The 17,815-nt window shown below is 38.3% G+C and overlaps 1 protein-coding gene across 4 annotated transcripts in view; it reads right to left on the reverse strand.

Moving 5' to 3' along the window:
• AFF3 (ALF transcription elongation factor 3) overlaps window positions 1–17,815 on the reverse strand; it is a 255,290-nt gene that overhangs the window by 63,048 nt on the left and 174,427 nt on the right. For all 4 annotated transcript variants that reach the window (XM_072135779.1, XM_072135780.1, XM_072135778.1 and 1 more), the window contains 2 exons: window positions 11,011–11,062; window positions 3,734–3,774 (listed from right to left, as the gene is read on the reverse strand). In XM_072135779.1, the coding sequence (XP_071991880.1) occupies window positions 3,734–3,774; window positions 11,011–11,062 (93 nt within the window). The remainder of the gene's footprint in view (window positions 1–3,733; window positions 3,775–11,010; window positions 11,063–17,815) is intronic.

Below are 17,815 nucleotides of genomic sequence, written 5' to 3' on the forward strand. Positions count from 1 at the left end.
GGCGAATTTTTACACATCAAGCTCAAAAGGTGGAAAGTGGACAGGAGAAAGACATCCTTGCAGTTATTGTATTTGATTGCAAGGATGTTGTCAATGCAAAGACCACTTGATGCCCCTCTTCTTAGGCATTTTCTCAGAAGCTCTTGTAGCAAGCCCCTTCTTTTTTTCAGACTGTCCCACAAGCCCCTGTAGCAGCAGAATGTAGATGCTTGTATGCAGAAAGGAGACACTGGTAGAGAAATTATCAGTGCACAACTCATAACCTGTATACAATATACTTTAATTCCATATTTTGCCCTTTAGGATGGTAAACTAGTGAAATGAGAGCCGGCCCTTATGGCTCATGAGGTATTCATCTACTGCCACATATTTTTTTTTTTTTTATTATGCAAAGTATATACGGAACAAAAATAGTCATAAAAGCATGAATACATATACAATATTTCACAAAGTACCATTACAGCCTGGGTTAGAAGATATAATACCTTTAAAACCCCCTACCACCCACCCACAATAACCAATACAGCGTAGTTAAGACAGGTAATAACTTTAAATCCATTACCACCCACCCCCATCAAATCACTACATAATTACAGTTAGTAATTTTTAATAAAACAAGAATCCTTCCCAAATAACACAAACAAAACCAAAAAGTAAAGGGAAAAAAAGAAAAGAAAAAAACAACCCCCCCCCCACAAAAACACCACAAAAAAAAGGGAGGGGGGGGGCTATCTCTCTCCCCATACCCTTGTCTCACCTACACTAATTTAGCTGGGTACCCCAACACCCTCTTCTCCTCTGTTAAGAGAGAAGAGTCCAGCCATTTAGACCATAATTTGAAGAGGGTTACTTTAGATTTTTAACCCCTTCCATGACCCTCAGCCAAAATTGTCTAATCGGTTATGCGCTTCCAAAGAGCGGTTGAGGGCAGGTCTACTGAGGACCATTTTTAAATGATACAGAATCTAGCAAGAAACAGTTACTCTTTTGCTACAGACTTCCCCCTATCAGAACCTTCAACTCCTTGCCAGATGCCCAACACACAAACTTTAAAGTCTAGAGGTATTTGAGTGTCACAGCACCACTCGGTGACTCTAATAACTTCTTTCCAGTAACTTTCAATAGATAGGCAAAACCAGAGGGTATGCACATCAGCCTTTTCTTTGCCACATCTTTTACAACAAACCGTTTCTCCAGAGAATTTTGAAAAATTTTTTTGGTGTATAGTATGTTCTCTGGAGAATGGATAGACAGGATTTTAAGTATTTTGCGGATGTCTCTACACGTTTTTGACCACGCCTGGTCCTCCAGAATCCCCACTTCCTCCACTCATTTTTCCACCATTAGAGTACCTGTGATGTTTTTGTAATACCAATATGTTATAAAGTTTTTTGTTATTAATTTTTTTATTGATTGAGGCCCATATTATATTTATCGCAGGGGGCAAACTATCCCAGTCCATCACTGCCTTATTAGAAGTGGACCACCAGTGAGCCAATTGTAAATAGGCGAAATAGCAGACCTGGGTGATCCCAAATTCTTCTTGAATTGCAGAAAAGGGCTTCAACCTACCACTCCTAATTATTTGGTGGAAATATATGACCCCTTTTGCGATCCAAGGTGAGGCCAGAACCCCGGGTACCCCCAGGTTCAAGTTCTTCCATATAGGGGTAAATGGAAGTAGATCTACCAATGTCCTTAGGGATTTTATCTCTCTCCACACCTGAGACATAAGGGAAAGGGTTGGAAGAGATTTCTTTTTATTTTGCCCGTCCCATATGCCAGTCTCCAATATTTCTAGTATATTCAACTTCATTATGCCCTCATCAGTTCGTAATAACCTGGAATGTGAATCCGCCAAAGGCAAGGAGTCCCGTGTATGAACTGTTTTTAGTTGTGCAATTAAAAAATAAATTTTCATATCTGGCAGTCCATAACCTCCCTTTTCTATTGGGAGCATCAGGACCTCCAGCTTAATACGAGGTTGTCTTCCCCTCCATACCAATTCCCTAAAAAGACTTTCAATTATGTTAAAAGTCCTCTGAGGGATCCAGATAGGGGATGCAGAGAGCATATACAGAATTTTTGGAAGTAGCTGCATTTTAATCAAAGCAATTCTACCCAACAAGTTAAGAGGTAGTTTTTTCCAGATTTTAATTTTCTTTCTGACGTGTCCTAATAACGGTGCCACATATTTATCAGGGATATAATCCCTTTTAAATTACTCCTCCAGAAAATTTATATTTTAAACAAACGGTCATGGTCAGGATCATTGGAGGTGGGGCCAGCTGGTTGAAATGAGGGAGGAAGCGCATCTCTCACTGTGCAATGCACTCACACGTATCCTCTAAGAGTCAGCCCAATTCATAGTTAAGCAATTGGCATTGTTAATTTCCATAGGAGCCCATAACATTTTCAAATTGTTGTAGATTCAAATGTAAACTGGTACTTAATGAGTTGACTGGATATTGATAGGCCGGCTAGCTGGACGTGTTTCCGTGGGTCTCCCTCCTTCCTCTGTAGCATAAACGGCTATGCAGTCTCCTTGTGTTGTTATATCACTTGAGGGGAATATATGTAGAAAGCGTGGATATCCCAATGTTCAAAAACCCACCCCGGATTCCTACCTCTTATTTCCCTAATGTGTACAGATAAAACATGAATTCAATAGACCAAAGTGACACAAAGTTATAGATTATGTACTTCAAATAGAATTATATTAAAAATAATGATAAAAAACAAATGAGTTGCAATTCATATATACAGACAGTCCTCAGGTTACGTACAAGATAGGTTCTGTAGGTTTGTTCTCAAGTTGAATTTGTATGTAAGTCGAAACTGTATATTTTATAATTGCAACTCCAGACAAATTCTTTTTGGTCTCTGTGACAATTGGATTAAAAAAAAAATGTTGGATTGTCATAACGACCAAGATTAACAGTAAAGCTTCATTCCAAACACCTTTAATAACTGTAATAGCTGTTTATTGTAGCCTAAGGCAAAAGTACATTAAATTACCAACATCCAGAGGTCCCTTTGTAACTAGGGGTCGTATGTAAGTCGGGTGTTCTTAAGTAGGGTACTGCTTGTAGTTTCAAAAAAATATTCTAAATAAAGTTGTTGTAATCAACTAGTAGGGCAAATAAAAATGTAATAAGTTGTGATTTCAAAAGTAGTGCTACCACATTTATCTTAATACACAGTTCACTCTTGTTCTTCCACAGGGTAAACTACAAATGGATTGATGCAGAAATGCTGACAGTGCGAACAGAGCCTACCCACGTTCAAAAAACTTTAGCACACTGCATTTATACAGTATTTTGAATCTATTATTGTGCAATATAATATTTTAATATATATGACTATAGTGGTTAAGGTGTTTCCAGTAATTTCTATCTAATCTTTTTACCCATTTGTCCCTGTAATACCCAGGGTGACACATGTGTACAGCTTTGACTACACTCCCATTGGTCCAGAGAGGTTTTTGAGTGTACATGACACCCCTAATAGTTTAAATAGTAGTTGCTTGCCCATATTAACATACATTTAAAAAAAAAATCTTATTCTTAAAAGGCATAAACAGGTGCACATCCATAAATAGGTTGAAACCGCCAACATTTAAGTAAGCAAAGCACATTCTGCACGCATTTTGACTGTGACTTATATGCTACTATAAAACCAGTTTCTGTGCTTCACAAAGCAATTTATGGTTTATAAAAATGATAAAAGATACCTGTCATTTTGGAGTTCGATGGCTTGTCCCTGAGATGCTGGCTGGGAAAAAGCAGAGCAGACAAATTTACTTCATGTTCTAAAGGAAAGCAGCTACTTCATCATCTGACTTCCTATTCAAACATTAGAACACATTGTACCTTTTGATTTACACAATAAGTAATCGCAAGGAATAATGATCTTTATATCTACAAAGGAAACAGTGTTTGTCTCCACACTTGTATTGATCAACTAACCCAATAATCAGTCCAAAAGCTTGTCCTGTTTAAATGATTTTGTATTCACTCCAAAAGCAGGTCTTAAACTAGGTCTAAAGTCTATCCATTTATTTTTGTCTGCCTTTTGGGTTGCCAATATATTTTTATCCATCCATCCATCTTTTTTATTAATTAGTTACCAAGCTATCACCAGGAAAGTGCTGATACCAAAATATTGAATAAGATCTTAAATATGACAATATTTTCACAATAATTTTTATGCCCCTTGAGGAAGCAGAGATAATGCACTTCTGTCAACACCTGGGGCGATGGCCTGAGTGCCCACAGAAAGGGGTCTGAATGCCATCTCTGGCACAGGTGCCATAGGTTCGCCACCACTGGACTAAGAGAAAGAGGGACAGTGGATGAAGCCATAAGAACAGACTGAAGCAGTAAGAAACGGTAGGTCGTGTATTTAAGTAGAGTGCAGCATGGTGAGAACAGAGAAAGGCTGAAGCTCTCAAAGGAGGCAAAGACACAGGTATATATACATACAGAGGCATGTCTAATGGAATAGATTAATTAAAAAGTGGCAAACCCCTTTAATAACGTATCCTCTTAATGACAAGGACTGAAAGGCTTAAATGAGCAGAAATGTTATACAAATAGACCCATATGGCTATTTAGAATTAACAATTGTTTTTTTTATTTTTTTTTGTTTTATTTGGAGTTAAAGTTACAAAAAGTGTTATATAAAGTAAATTTAAATTTTTTTTTTTTTTTAATTAACTCAAAATAACTTTTTTAAATTCACTATTGTGTGTTAGCCATTTTTATAAATGATATGTGTAGTCTAATGTAAACTGGATGGCTATGACAATATTTTGCATAGTTGGGGAAGGTTTTTTTTACTAATTTATTCACAAAAATAAATATTTATTTTTATATATTTTTGTGAGTGTGTTGTATTTACTTTATATGTCCCCCATGAGGTCTTAAAAACCCCTCTGGGCATTTTTACAGTTATAATGTTTTTAGGGTTTATTTATTTATTCAGACATTTCTTTACATATTTTCTACCTATACAAGCCACAGTTACAGAGGAAAACAACTCTCTGTTGTGGCAGATGTATTGAGCAGAGCTGTACTGGGTCTGGTATGACTCCCACCTCCTGTATTCACTACATAGCGCTACTTGAGCACTTCTACCTTTTCCCTATTGTTTTCTGCTTACCCATCCTGCTCCTACTACTGCACATTGCCTCACCTTATCTTACTTGCCATCTATGCACAAATTCAGATCTACTTGACAAAGGTCGTCTAGACCAAAAGGTTAATCCAATTTTGATCTGTAAAGTATCTTTTTGCTGTGTCTTCTACCTTGGTGAAGACCTATTGTTTATCTCATGCTGCAATAAAAAGTGAAAAAATTCTTTGAAGCATCTGTGGAATGTGTTGTGTCTTCATATTCCATCCTGCTCCTATGATCTGTGCAGGAGCAGGAGAAACTACAGCGACACCAAAAGACGTTGCTGCAGACTCAGTATATGCGCCATCTGCCATCAAATGGCCGTGTGTGGTCCTAGATGAATTCAGGGTATAAGTGCTTTAAACCGTCATAGCCAATAATGTGCAAATCGCAGAAAAGTCACAAGTGCAGATGCATGCACACTTATTATTAAAATTTGTTTTTGCTTTCCGTTAGTGTCACCCTGATCTGGCATTACTGCAATTAAATAGAGACTAGATGATCAATGTTTTTAAGTCTGACAGATTTTTACCGCATTATTTTGAAAGATCACAGAGTGGAATGATATTCATTACAGATGAGTGCTTATTTGCAAGAGTGATGCCTCATGTTGGTGCTCGCTACTTGACACCGCTGTGCAGTTTCCTTCCCAGCTATAATTTATATATTTATTAAGCAGTTCTCCGCAGCACATACCAGTGCTTTGACTTTTATGAATCCCTGTGGATTTTGTGTTCAGGCGATACAGATGAACATGCTCTACACATAACAACCAAGCACAAAGGGCTATTTATTCAGTCTTGGCAGAGCAAATACAGATTGACTGCTCTGGCTATAAATTTTCACATCATTCCAAACAAGGTAACCAAAGCCAAGAGTAAAAAAAAAAAATCTCATGTTAGGGCATTTTAAAACAGCATATTGGATTATGCTTCCACTTATTAACACAGGGCTTCAGTTGTGTTTCTCCCGCTGCAGTCAGTTACAGCATTCAGAATAACAAGCGGGGTTTATGAAAAGAGACGATTTGGCCATATCTATATATAGAATAGAAGAGGATAAGATTGTTACAGTTTAGACAAATCAAATTAATGGAAATAAAAATTCTCAGTGCTGGGATAAAGAACAATTAAGTACTAAAGCAATTATAGTCATGCACTTGGAACTGATCAATCAAATTTGCTCAGAATAATGGTCCTGAGGTTGGTCTTCTCAAAGAAAGAGGTATACAGATCAGGGGCTAAAGTGTGTCATAGAATATTATGCAGAACTTGGATTAGATTAAGAATAATAAAACAGCCATGGTACTGTTCAAAACGTGACCCAGTGCACACACAAAGCTTTTGCTCAAGAGCAGGCCCTAGAAAGAGCAGCCCTACTTAAACATTAATCTATTTTTCATATGGTATCCATGTAAGAGTTCACCAACCTGATAAAATAGACTAAGGTATTGCATACTCCTGGAATCAAAATGTGATATAACGTCCTGTAAAGCACAGAACAATCAAGACGACAAATCTGTCCTAATTTTACACAGCCCAAGGGACACTCTTAAAGATAGGTGATGACAAAGTTACAGCCACAGGTATAAAAAAAAAAAAACAGTATGGAGCTGCCACTTTCACAGGTCATATTTCTGCTTCCTCTGTCGAGCTGTCCTTGTGCTTTCTCTGTTCTGTGATTGGCAATTAGTTGTCTGCTCCTTTTTCAACGTGGGTGAAAGATTTGCCAGGAAGAAAAATTTCCAGAAAGGTACATTCCATCTGATTGATTACTTAGCAGATAATTGAAATTGGCTGCTAAGAGGAGAAAAAAACTCAATTTAGGATACAGGATGTGACCATTATACTGATGTATTAGGCTTTACAGGATGACACAAGAAAATTAGGTGGAGGTGATCTGAAACTTATAGGTGTAAACATTTTTAAGTTTCTTGTTATGACACCTATAAATTATAGAACAGTTTAAAATGTTTATTGTATATTTTAGTATGCACAGTGTTAGAAGAAATTTCTCAGTACAGAGTATATACATGGGGTCATTTATCTTTAGTCTGGAAATTCGCTACTGCCTTATTGCAACACCGCAACTTATCTTGTTTCGGGAAGTCCCATAAGTGTAAGCTCGCACTCATGGGACTTTCTGAGAGCTGGGTGAGGACACCGGCTCTCATGCAGGGGGTTGGGAGTGGGTAAATATGTTAGCACACTGTAGGCATGGTTAATTAGGAACTGAAAGAGCGCCTAGGCAGCCTTTGTTACGTCCACTAGCACATCTGGCGCTAATGAGCATATTTTAAAAAGTCTATTTTTTGCAGGGTAATCAAGATATGTTCATATGATAATAACCCTACCTGTAAGTGTATTTAGTTTGAACCTTGTCTACCCAAGTGGTAGATTTTCTTTAATCTTAATCCTTTTCATTTGTGGATTTTTTTTTTTTTGTGCAAAACTTTGTGACATTCTGAAACCATTGTGCCAAATTTGGGTCTTTGTAAACATCAACATCTGTACTTCAGATCAGATGCAACAATGGAATCAGATGCAACAATGGAAACTTCGGTCACTGTGAACCGGGTGAGCAGGTGGGAGTATCCCCCCCCAAAAATGCTAATCCAGCAATGCATCCAAATTTTTTTTAAGAGAATGTGACAAATCTCCCCCATTGGTGTGAGAAGAGCCACAAATTATATGGTGCCTTTACCTAACCTCATTATTAACAAGTCCTATCTGTTTATACCAGTTTTTTTAAAGAGGACCTGTCACCAGATTTTGACCACCCTGAGTAACAATGCCTGCTGATAAAGAGATACAAGTTCTCCCCATTTCACCTTTAATTACCTGTCAGTGAGGCACCGTACCTTAATTACAGACGTTTTTCTGATTCATGTCTAGTCTTTGTGACTCTTCTCTCTGCCAGTAAACCACACCCTATTATTCTGACTGACAGCTCTGTGTTTCTTCAAATCCCTGCTCTGGCCTCTTTGTACTTGGGGACCATCTGCTAATATTCAACTACAGACATATAAAGCTCTATGTACAGATGGGAAATATTGTGTCAATTTTTTTACATGCTGCCTTGTGTTACATTCATGACATGTGACCAGTGACATCATTGCAGTTCCTTTAGCCTTCTAAGAATAGCAAACTGTACACCATGTATGTGATTACATGAAATCACAACAGCCTCATATACATGCATGCGGTATAGTTTGCTATTATTAAGAGGCGAAAGTACCCAAGATTATGTCACTCGGGCCACATGACATGAACTGCGACCACTAAGGAGGCATAAGGCATGGAGAGGATTAGATTGGAGGGGCAGGCCGGGCAGGACACGACCCCTCTGATGCCAGATAATATAAGATAAAAGGTGATTTATGTGGGTGTAAGCAAAACTATTTTAAGCTAAAAGAAGGGTGTCAGTCAGTTAATAGGTCTCTATATGAACCTGTCAATGGCTGTATGTGTGCAAATGTGGTGACAGGTTCCCTTTAAATCTCCCATACATACAAGAAATATATGTGTTTAACTCAACAATGGTGCTAAATTTTGTAAATAATACAGCACAAAAAAGCACAGTATGTTGAACTAAAAATGGAAAATAAAAACCAGAACCTATATTGTCAATAGCGACTATCAGGTGCAGTTTGTTTCTGTGATAGATTTGGTGTTTCAGACATTCTTTTACAATATGCTGCCAGCATAGGCCTATGGAAATTTTGAAGGGGTATTCTCATCTAGGCATTGTTATTTAATTTAACCCCTTCCCATACTATTACAGCATATTGCAGCATACACCCACCAGTAACACCCCAGCTCCACGCCGAGCCCCATCACGGGTGTGAAGTCACTTTTTTGTCATATCACAAATTTTTTATAGAAATTTTAATAGAAGTGAGCAAAAGGTTGTACAGTCCCCAAAATAGTAGCAATGAAAACATCATCTCATCCCGCAAAAAATTATATACCGTATATACTCGTGTATAAGCCGAGTTTTTCTGCACAAAAAAAAATGTGCTGAAAAACCTCACCTCAGCGTATACATAAGTCAATTACAAAATAAATAAACTTATATACTCACCCTCCGGCGGCCTGATGCACAGCGCAGCTCCATGATGTTGGCGCGGCTCCTCTTCTGTCTTCCCCGTGGGTCCTCATCTTTCTTGGGTCTTCTGCAACAGCAGGTATAGATGCGGCCATGTTATCTGCCGGCAGGCGCAAACTATGAGGCGCCCGCTGCTGACTTCATAGTATGCGCCTGCCGGCAGATAGCATGGCCGCATCTCTGCGGCTGTATACTACAGGGGGAAGGCTGGCTGTATACTACATGGGGGCTGGCTGGCTTTATACTACATGGGGGCTGGCTATATACTACTGGGGGCTGGCTGGCTGTACACTGCATGAGGGCTAGCTGGCTGTATACTACAGGGGGCAGGCTGGCTGTATACTACTGGGAGCTGGCTGGCTATATACTACTGGGGGCTGGCTGTATACTGCAGGGGGGCTGTGACCAAGGTATTTCCCACCCTCGGCTTATACTCGAGTCAATAGGATTTCACAGTTTTTGGTGGTAAAATTAGGGGCCTTGGCTTATACTCGGGTCGGCTTATACTCGAATATATGCGGTACATATCTGTATGCTGTAATATAAAAGCAAATTTGAGATTTTTTTTTATTCTAAAGGTTTTAATTTCTTATTTAAATTTCTCTAATTTAAAATCTATTAAAACAATTTGGTATCCCCATTATCGTACCATCCCAAGGAATAAAGTGGAAGTGTCAATTGGAATGAAAACTAAAAGGCATAAATACAGAGCCTACAGGAAAGTGGGGCAAAAATGTTTTTACATTAATTTCACATTTGGAATTTTTTTCCTGCTTCCCAGGAAAGTTCCCAGGAAAGTGTAACAAATTGCACTGGAAAGTGCAATTTGTTACACAGAAAACAGGCCCACACACAGCTCTGTACATGAAAAAATAAAAAATGTATTGATTTTTAAAGGTGAGGAGCAAAAAATGGAAACACAAAAATTAAAAAGGGCCAAGTTGTTAAGGGGTTAACTTACTTGCCGTATAGATATCTTTCTTCTTTAAGGGACAACATGGCTACGTTTATGGGAAATTATCTTTATACAGGTAGATTTTATAAATAACATTCTATTGAAGAAATGCATATATATGGCAGATTAATTAAATTCAAATGCCCAGATGGGAATACCCTTTTAAAGGTATCCAAAAGGAAATACAATATAGCAAAAGAAACATGGGATGTGAGTAGTGTTAAAATAAGCTAATTTACACACCCTTTCCCCAAAAACAATAACTAAAATAACTTTTTTTTTCAGAAAAAAACATATTTGGTAATGTTGCAAATGTAATACGCCTTACTTTAAAGTTTCATGTTCCAAAAATAATGTAGGGGCACAATTCCAGAAAATGAAAAGAAAATGTGCAAAATGAATTTTTTTCCAACCAATCCCCAAAAAATGAACATTTGTTAATAAATAAGTTGTATGAAACCCAAATAGTACAGCTCATGTTGCAAAAAATAAAAAGTTCTCTATAATTAAGCTGCATGAACGATGCAACATAGTAGGCACAAAATTGTAGGCACAAACACTTAAAACAGTTACTGCTGATGGTTTGACAGGTTACTGTTACATAGTCATAATGTTTTAGATGGCAGCACAGTCTCCCTTATACTTATTGTCTCTTTTTTAGAACAATATACTAAGGTTAATAACATTGTGCTGCAGTATGGCCATAAAGATGCAGCAATGCTCTTTTAATGTTCATAGTTATTCTATTACAAAGAGGGGAATGATGTTACCTGAATACAATCATCCTCATCACTGCTTAGCTTCAGGTCATCTTCTAATGTTCTATAAATGACAAATTAAACATTTTTACACGGAGTTAATATAAGGTTTAATTTAGATTAAGTTAAGAACAAGTAACCAATAATTATGTTAGTAACATTGTCAGACTGTTAGATTCATTTAACAAAAGCTATAGGAGTTAGACAAATTAGTATATTATTACAGTCGCTGCACATTCCTTGTTGGTGTTTGACAAATTATAATTACCTGAGGAAATAAATCCAAGACCTAAAGTGGCTTCTGAGCAGGATATTACAGATCAAACAGCATTTAAGTACTGTAGAACGAGAAAGGCTTAATTAATTTTACAAACAGCTTTGTAGTTTCTATTATCTTGATAAATAAATAGAAACACTTGCCATTCAAGAATTTATTTTAATTCAATAATTAAATAATGAACAAATTGTTAAAAATGTGAAATATTTCACAAGAAAAGGACCCATGTTATCTTTCCCCCATGAAGACTGTGGCACAAACAAAATTCCAAGATCCTGGACCAACCACCTTTATCCCCTGGAGAGGCGTAGCTACCAGGGGGGCAAGGGGGGTAGTGGCTCTAGGCCCCGGAACTTTGGGGGGCCTACTCCCCAGCTTTCAACGTTATCAGTGTCTCTAGGACGCAGATAGAGGTGTGTACAGTGACTAGTGCAACCCTGCTATAATCTTTATGGTAATACATGCATGCCGACTCCTGACATATGTGTTACTATTAACTAGGGATAAGTGGACCCAAACTTTAGGTTCAACACCTTTAGCAACTAGGCATGTGCTGTGACTGGCCACGTATGTTTACCAGGTGTCCACCTGGCAAATCACAGCCATGATTAGTCTCAAAAAAAAGGTCTCAAAATTAGGCACTGCCACAACATGTGACAACGTACATTATGTTGTCAATGTTACCTCACTCAATCATGTGTCACCAAAATTATATATTATTATAGAACCTTATCTTGAAGTGTAAAATACATTTATGTTGACTATATGTAGCCTGGAATGATGCACCCAGGCACCTGCATTTTGGCACCAAAGTATCAATAAGCAGTTTTTTATTGGTCATGCACATGAAGCATAACATTGCCCCAGCATCCGGAAGAGGACTAGTCCAGGCTTTGCTGGGGGTAAGTAAAGCACAGGCAAAGTACCAATGAAAATCCCTCACATATGAGCAGCACAAAGTCATTTTTAAAATCAGCATATTTCAGGCCATTGGAACCTATCACCAGCTATAAATGACACTCCTATTGACAGGCTTGGTTAATGTAAAAAAAAAAATAATCAGATTTGGTATGATTGCCAGCAAAACATATGGATATATAGAAGGATCACATTAAGCAACTGAGCAGACGGGGAAAGAAAATCTTTGAGGCTTTAATGAATTCAAATGTGATTTGTAGAAATAGATTGTCAGACTAAATGAAAGCCTACATGTACATTATTTTGCAGCGTAAGTGACCAGAAAATCAGGAATAAAAACTCAGGAGGAAGGAAAAAAGTCTTTGAGAACACTGTGTGTGTTTATTTAGGTTATTTTAGAAATCTATTTGACTCAGAAAGATTGAATCAGCCCTTTGACTGAAATCTTGCCTGATTCATAGAGTGGTTTATCCAAGGCAGTGTTAAAGTAAACTGAAGCATGCACAAGACATCATTTGTCTACTGTTAGCCAGATAGCATGGGATTAAAGTGTCAGACATTAGCTCACATCACTCCTTAATCCCTGCTGCTTACTTTATTCAGAACTAAACATTTTCTTCATGAATATCTACAACATAAAGGTTACATTTTTTGTTGTAGGGTGGGGGCCCTCTCAAAGAAAATGGCCAGTGTACATAAAAATAAGTAGCCTGTCACAGGAGGTCTGGTGTGGATAGGAGGATGGTCTTCTCAAAATATATTATTCATATTTTATTAAGGGAAAATGCCATCTTTGTATCTTGTTGCAGCATTTAAATTTCCCTTTTCCCTACAAGCCAGTCAGAAATATGTAAATTTTACTCCTCACCACCAACGCCACTTCTCACCTTCCTGACACGGCCTATAACTTTAGTTATGACTTTGGAACACTATATCCAAGTGATTTTCAAACCGTTTTCTCGTGACACTTTGTACTTCATGTTAGTTGAAAAATTTTGGTGGTTTATTTAGCATTTATTTATGAAATTATATATATTATTTATTTATTTGCAAAAAATCTCGATATTCAAAATGTTCTACTTTTTCAACACATAGGGGCAAATTTAATTACCCGGTCCTGTCGCGATCCCCGATTCGGACGGTCCAACGAGGATGAAGTCTGGCGCGATTCATGAAGATCGTGCGCCCGAGTTCCTGCATCCGTCGCTTCCCCGCCGAGGTCCGCCGGAGTTCACCTACTTCTTCCGGGTGCTTGTAAGTGCGTGTCTTGTGACACAATTCTAAATGTTAAATCTTGTGCATTGTTCGAATCCGTCGGATTGTCCGACGGCCACGCCCCACGATTTCTGTCGCGTACTCTGATTGGGTGTGCCAAAAACCCGAAGCAATTCAGGGCAAATAGGAAAAATTCTGAAAACCCAACGGAAATGTGTCCAACGGACCCTTAGTAAATGAGCCCCATAGTCATAACAGCAAAAAACCTGACATTTACCAAATGTCTGCTTTATGTTGACATGGCTTTTTATGTAACTTTTCCTTTTTGCAGGATTTTATGAGGCTTTGAACTTTAGGCACGATTTTTCACATTTTCATAAAAAATACAACATTGAGGGACTTGCTCAGATTTCAAGTCACTATGAGGTACCTAAATAACAGTAAAACCACATAAATTATAGAAACTACACCCGTCAACATATGTAAAAGAGGTTTTATGAAGTGTGTTTTAATTGTTTTACAGGGGTTTTAATTGTTTTAGAGGGTTTAATCAAAATAGGGTGCAATTTTGAAATGTATTTTTTTTGGCTAAATGAACACATTTCGCAAAAATGTACACAGTGGATAAAACCAAACGCTCCACAAAGTTTGACACCCAATCTCTCCCGAGTATAACAATCCTCCATATGTGATGGTAACATGCTGTATGGGCACACTAAAAGGCATTGAAGGGAAGCTGCGCCATTCAGAGCAGATTTACATTGTCTGTCAGAAACCTGTCCAGCAACCACAACCTGGCTTGGCGCTGTCAGACTGGGTAAGCGGTGGCAAGCTCACTCTGCGACGTCACTGCGGCTATGGCCCTGCCTATGGCAGATAAATCGTCCCACAGGTAACAGGAATACTGAGATATACCAGTGTTCACACTGGCGCACAGAAATCTAACACAAGTCAGAGACAGGGAAAGCAGGATAACACTGAGAGAGATAACAACACTGAGGGACAAAGAACAGATACAGACAGACAAGTGGAGTCTAAAAAGTGGGGTCAAAACCAAGATGACAGCAAAGGTACAGATTCGTATAGCAAATAGAATGGTCGGTAGGCAAAGCAGAAGTCAATACACAGAATAACAAACAAAGATAGCAAGAGCACTAGATACACAGATTAGAACTAGTAGCCAATGAAGGGCTAGGCAGAACATAAGGCAGTAGTGGACACTACCTCCAGAACTGACTGGCTCAGCCGTCCATCACTCAAACCGCAGCTGCAAACAAAACAAGTTCAAAGGCACACCCAGCTTTCCCAGGATCAGAAAGGGAGCTGTCAATCACAGGCAGCTCTGGGTGTGATTTTAAGGCACAGAAACCTGATCCCATCAGACAAAAAGTGACATTGTCACTTTTTAATGGCTTTACAATCTTTATTTTATTTTGCAATTTGGACATATAAGGGCTTATTTACATAGAGAGATTTTACTGTAGCTTCTCCCTCATCTCAGTTCAGTATTTATCTCTTAACGTTGCAACTGTTTCCTTATTTGCATTTCTTTCCACCTTCCAAAAGCCAGGACTTTTTTTTTATTTTTCTGTTTACAAAGACATATGAGGGTTTGTTTTCTGTAGAACAAATTGTACTTTCTAGTGACACCATTTAATCTTCCATGCATTGTACTGGGAAGCCAGCAATGTTATGAATTCATAACGCTCACTAACACAAGACAGGCATATAAACTCCTCCCCACCAATAGGGCTGAAGAAATAAATGTCTGTGCGATAAAACACCTGTGTAACAGGCGCATGTATGGATGCTTGGAGCCGCGTCAGCAGCTGGGCCGTGTCCGTGACGTCACAGGAGGCGGAGCTAAAGCCCGTCCCACGTGACCGACCGGACACGCCCCCCCGCCACAGACGGAGCAGCAGCGCCATACCAGACATGCGCACTAAAGTGTGTTAGGGCAAGATCGCAACACATAAAAGAAGAAGACATAGAAGACAAGGTACGTATGCATTTGAACAGTGTATGACAAAACACGGTGCAGTATAAAAAAATATTAGTTATATCACAGTATAAAATGTAGAATACAAACAGGATTACATGAATAAACATGAGATGACGCAACATGGACGATCATAAAAATTTAAAACAGTGTTGGGAAAGTATTGGGGAAAAAATAAAAATTAATGAAAGGGCTGGTGCGACCATATACAATATGGAGAATGACATAAATTTAAAGACAATTAGAGAATTGATGTAATAATATGTAAAAGACAGGACCAATGTCAAACACTATATAAATACATAAAATTCTGTAAACATTTCATAGCCATGATTAATGATGCAAAGTAATAAAGTGAAAGACTGCATGCAAACAAAAAGTGCAAGTGAAAGGTGCAAATTGAGAAAAGTGACGCTCCCGAAAAAGGCAGAGAAATTTCTGCTGTTACATCCGGGGTATTTTGTTCCATCAATAGTTCATCCAAAACTTAGAGCTGCTGTATCTTGTGTTGTAATAAGTTGGGATGACACTACGTCTTCTTCATTGGCATTGAAGAACAGATGTTTAAAAAACAAATTACGGGCAAACAAATATAGATCCTTCACAGATTAAGACGATTATGCTGGTCATGCAATCTGTCCACCTTCCTCCTAGATTGTCGTATTGGTCCAAAATCCCTTTTACGTTTTTGTCTGGAATTTCATGCATGTGATCTAGTTGCTATATCACTGGTATTACTCTGTGATAAAATGGAGGAAACAGAGATGGACCGTTCCATACAGTCCAAAGGAAGGCTTCTCTGCCAATTGTAAACTTTGAAGACCGATCTTTTTGATCTCTCTGGAGCTTCAGCATTTTGTACTCACTGATGTCCTTTTCCAATTTAGTAAAATGGGACTCCATCTCTTCAGAGAAACTGCTCAGTTTCTCTGTTGAAATTAGGGATTTTAAATGATCTTGTTGGGTATTGATCTCTCCATCCAAGGCATTAATACTCTGTGTGCCTAAGGTGATTAGCAATTCTAAAAATCTTTTAGACATAGCGTTACATATGGATTCCCACTGTGTGCGTACATTATCATCATCGATACCAAAAGAAGGGAAAACCTGTATCCGTAAACCCCTTGGGAAAAGACCTTTAGCAAGATATTGCTCAAGGAAGGCTCGATTCCACCATAGTTAAATGATATGATGTCAATTCTTGTGTCACTGCCCATTTCACCAGTCTCATCCTGACAATTTTCTGGTCTTAAAATCCATGCTTAGATCTGGTGTTCAGCCCCCGACGCGCGTTTCAAACCGCAGGTCTTTCTCAACCCCTTGTTGGCTTGTGTTAGTGAGCGTTACCCCTTGAGAAAGACCAGCGGGTTGAAACGCGCATCGGGGGCTGAACACCAGGTATTGTGGTCCACGGGATCTCCCTTTCACAGATCTTCATCCTTGTTTGGGTCTGACACTATTTCAAATAATTGTATGTTTATTTGTAGCATTTACTTGTTTAACTTCTGTGTCTGGGCATGAGTTCTGCTATGTGGTTCAGTACACATTACTGCCATTAGGAGCTGTGCTCGTTTTGTACTACAGTACTCTGTATACTGCTTTGTACCCTTACCTGGGTTGTTCATGCCTTGTCTCTCCTGGAATTTTTTAGTACATTTTAAAGAATTTGTTATCAATAAAGCTTCTCTATTTTTTACGATTATCATTTGCATGGATTTCCCTCTTTTCGTCAAATTTTTGGTATTTATTTAATAATTGTGAGGGCCACCTCTGACCACTCTGGCATAGTGGAGTAACTCTTATGATTAGGTCTGAATTGACCTCTGTTACTGTTAGTACTGTTAACTGTTGTTGTGTTGTTTTGTTATTTTGAGTTCATGTTTCTAATTTAGTTTATTACATGTACTTTCTAGGGAAAGGGGCAGGATTTAAATTAAGTTTTTTTAAAAATTTCTTTATCGTTATAAAATTATTTTCTCCTTTTTTTAGACTGGTTAATGTTCAAACATAGGAGTTTCTGATTGCCTCCTGCAGGATGTCATAGGTGTTGTTACATGAAAGACTCCAAGGTCATTGAGAGAGGCTGGCAGCTGTCATGGTAAATGATCATGGCCCAGCCCTAGGTGTAATAATGGCAATAACCATGTAACACCCTTTTTTAGGGTTCTGTGCCATAATCGACCTAAATAGTTGACAGCCCCTTTTAATGCCACAACCAATTGTGACTGTCAACGGTGGCTGTATAAAACTGCAGACACATACTCTATCTGGAAAGGACTCTTCTTGTGAGACTTTATATTAATGAAGAGGCCAGCGTGATTATTCTTAACCCCGTGATTTTTCATAGGTCACTTGAATACAGCATTAAAAGATTATACATGGAATCTCCTACAATGTAAATGTACATC

This window comes from Engystomops pustulosus, chromosome 2 (genome assembly GCF_040894005.1).
Source record: "Engystomops pustulosus chromosome 2, aEngPut4.maternal, whole genome shotgun sequence".
Lineage (NCBI taxonomy): Eukaryota > Metazoa > Chordata > Amphibia > Anura > Leptodactylidae > Engystomops > Engystomops pustulosus.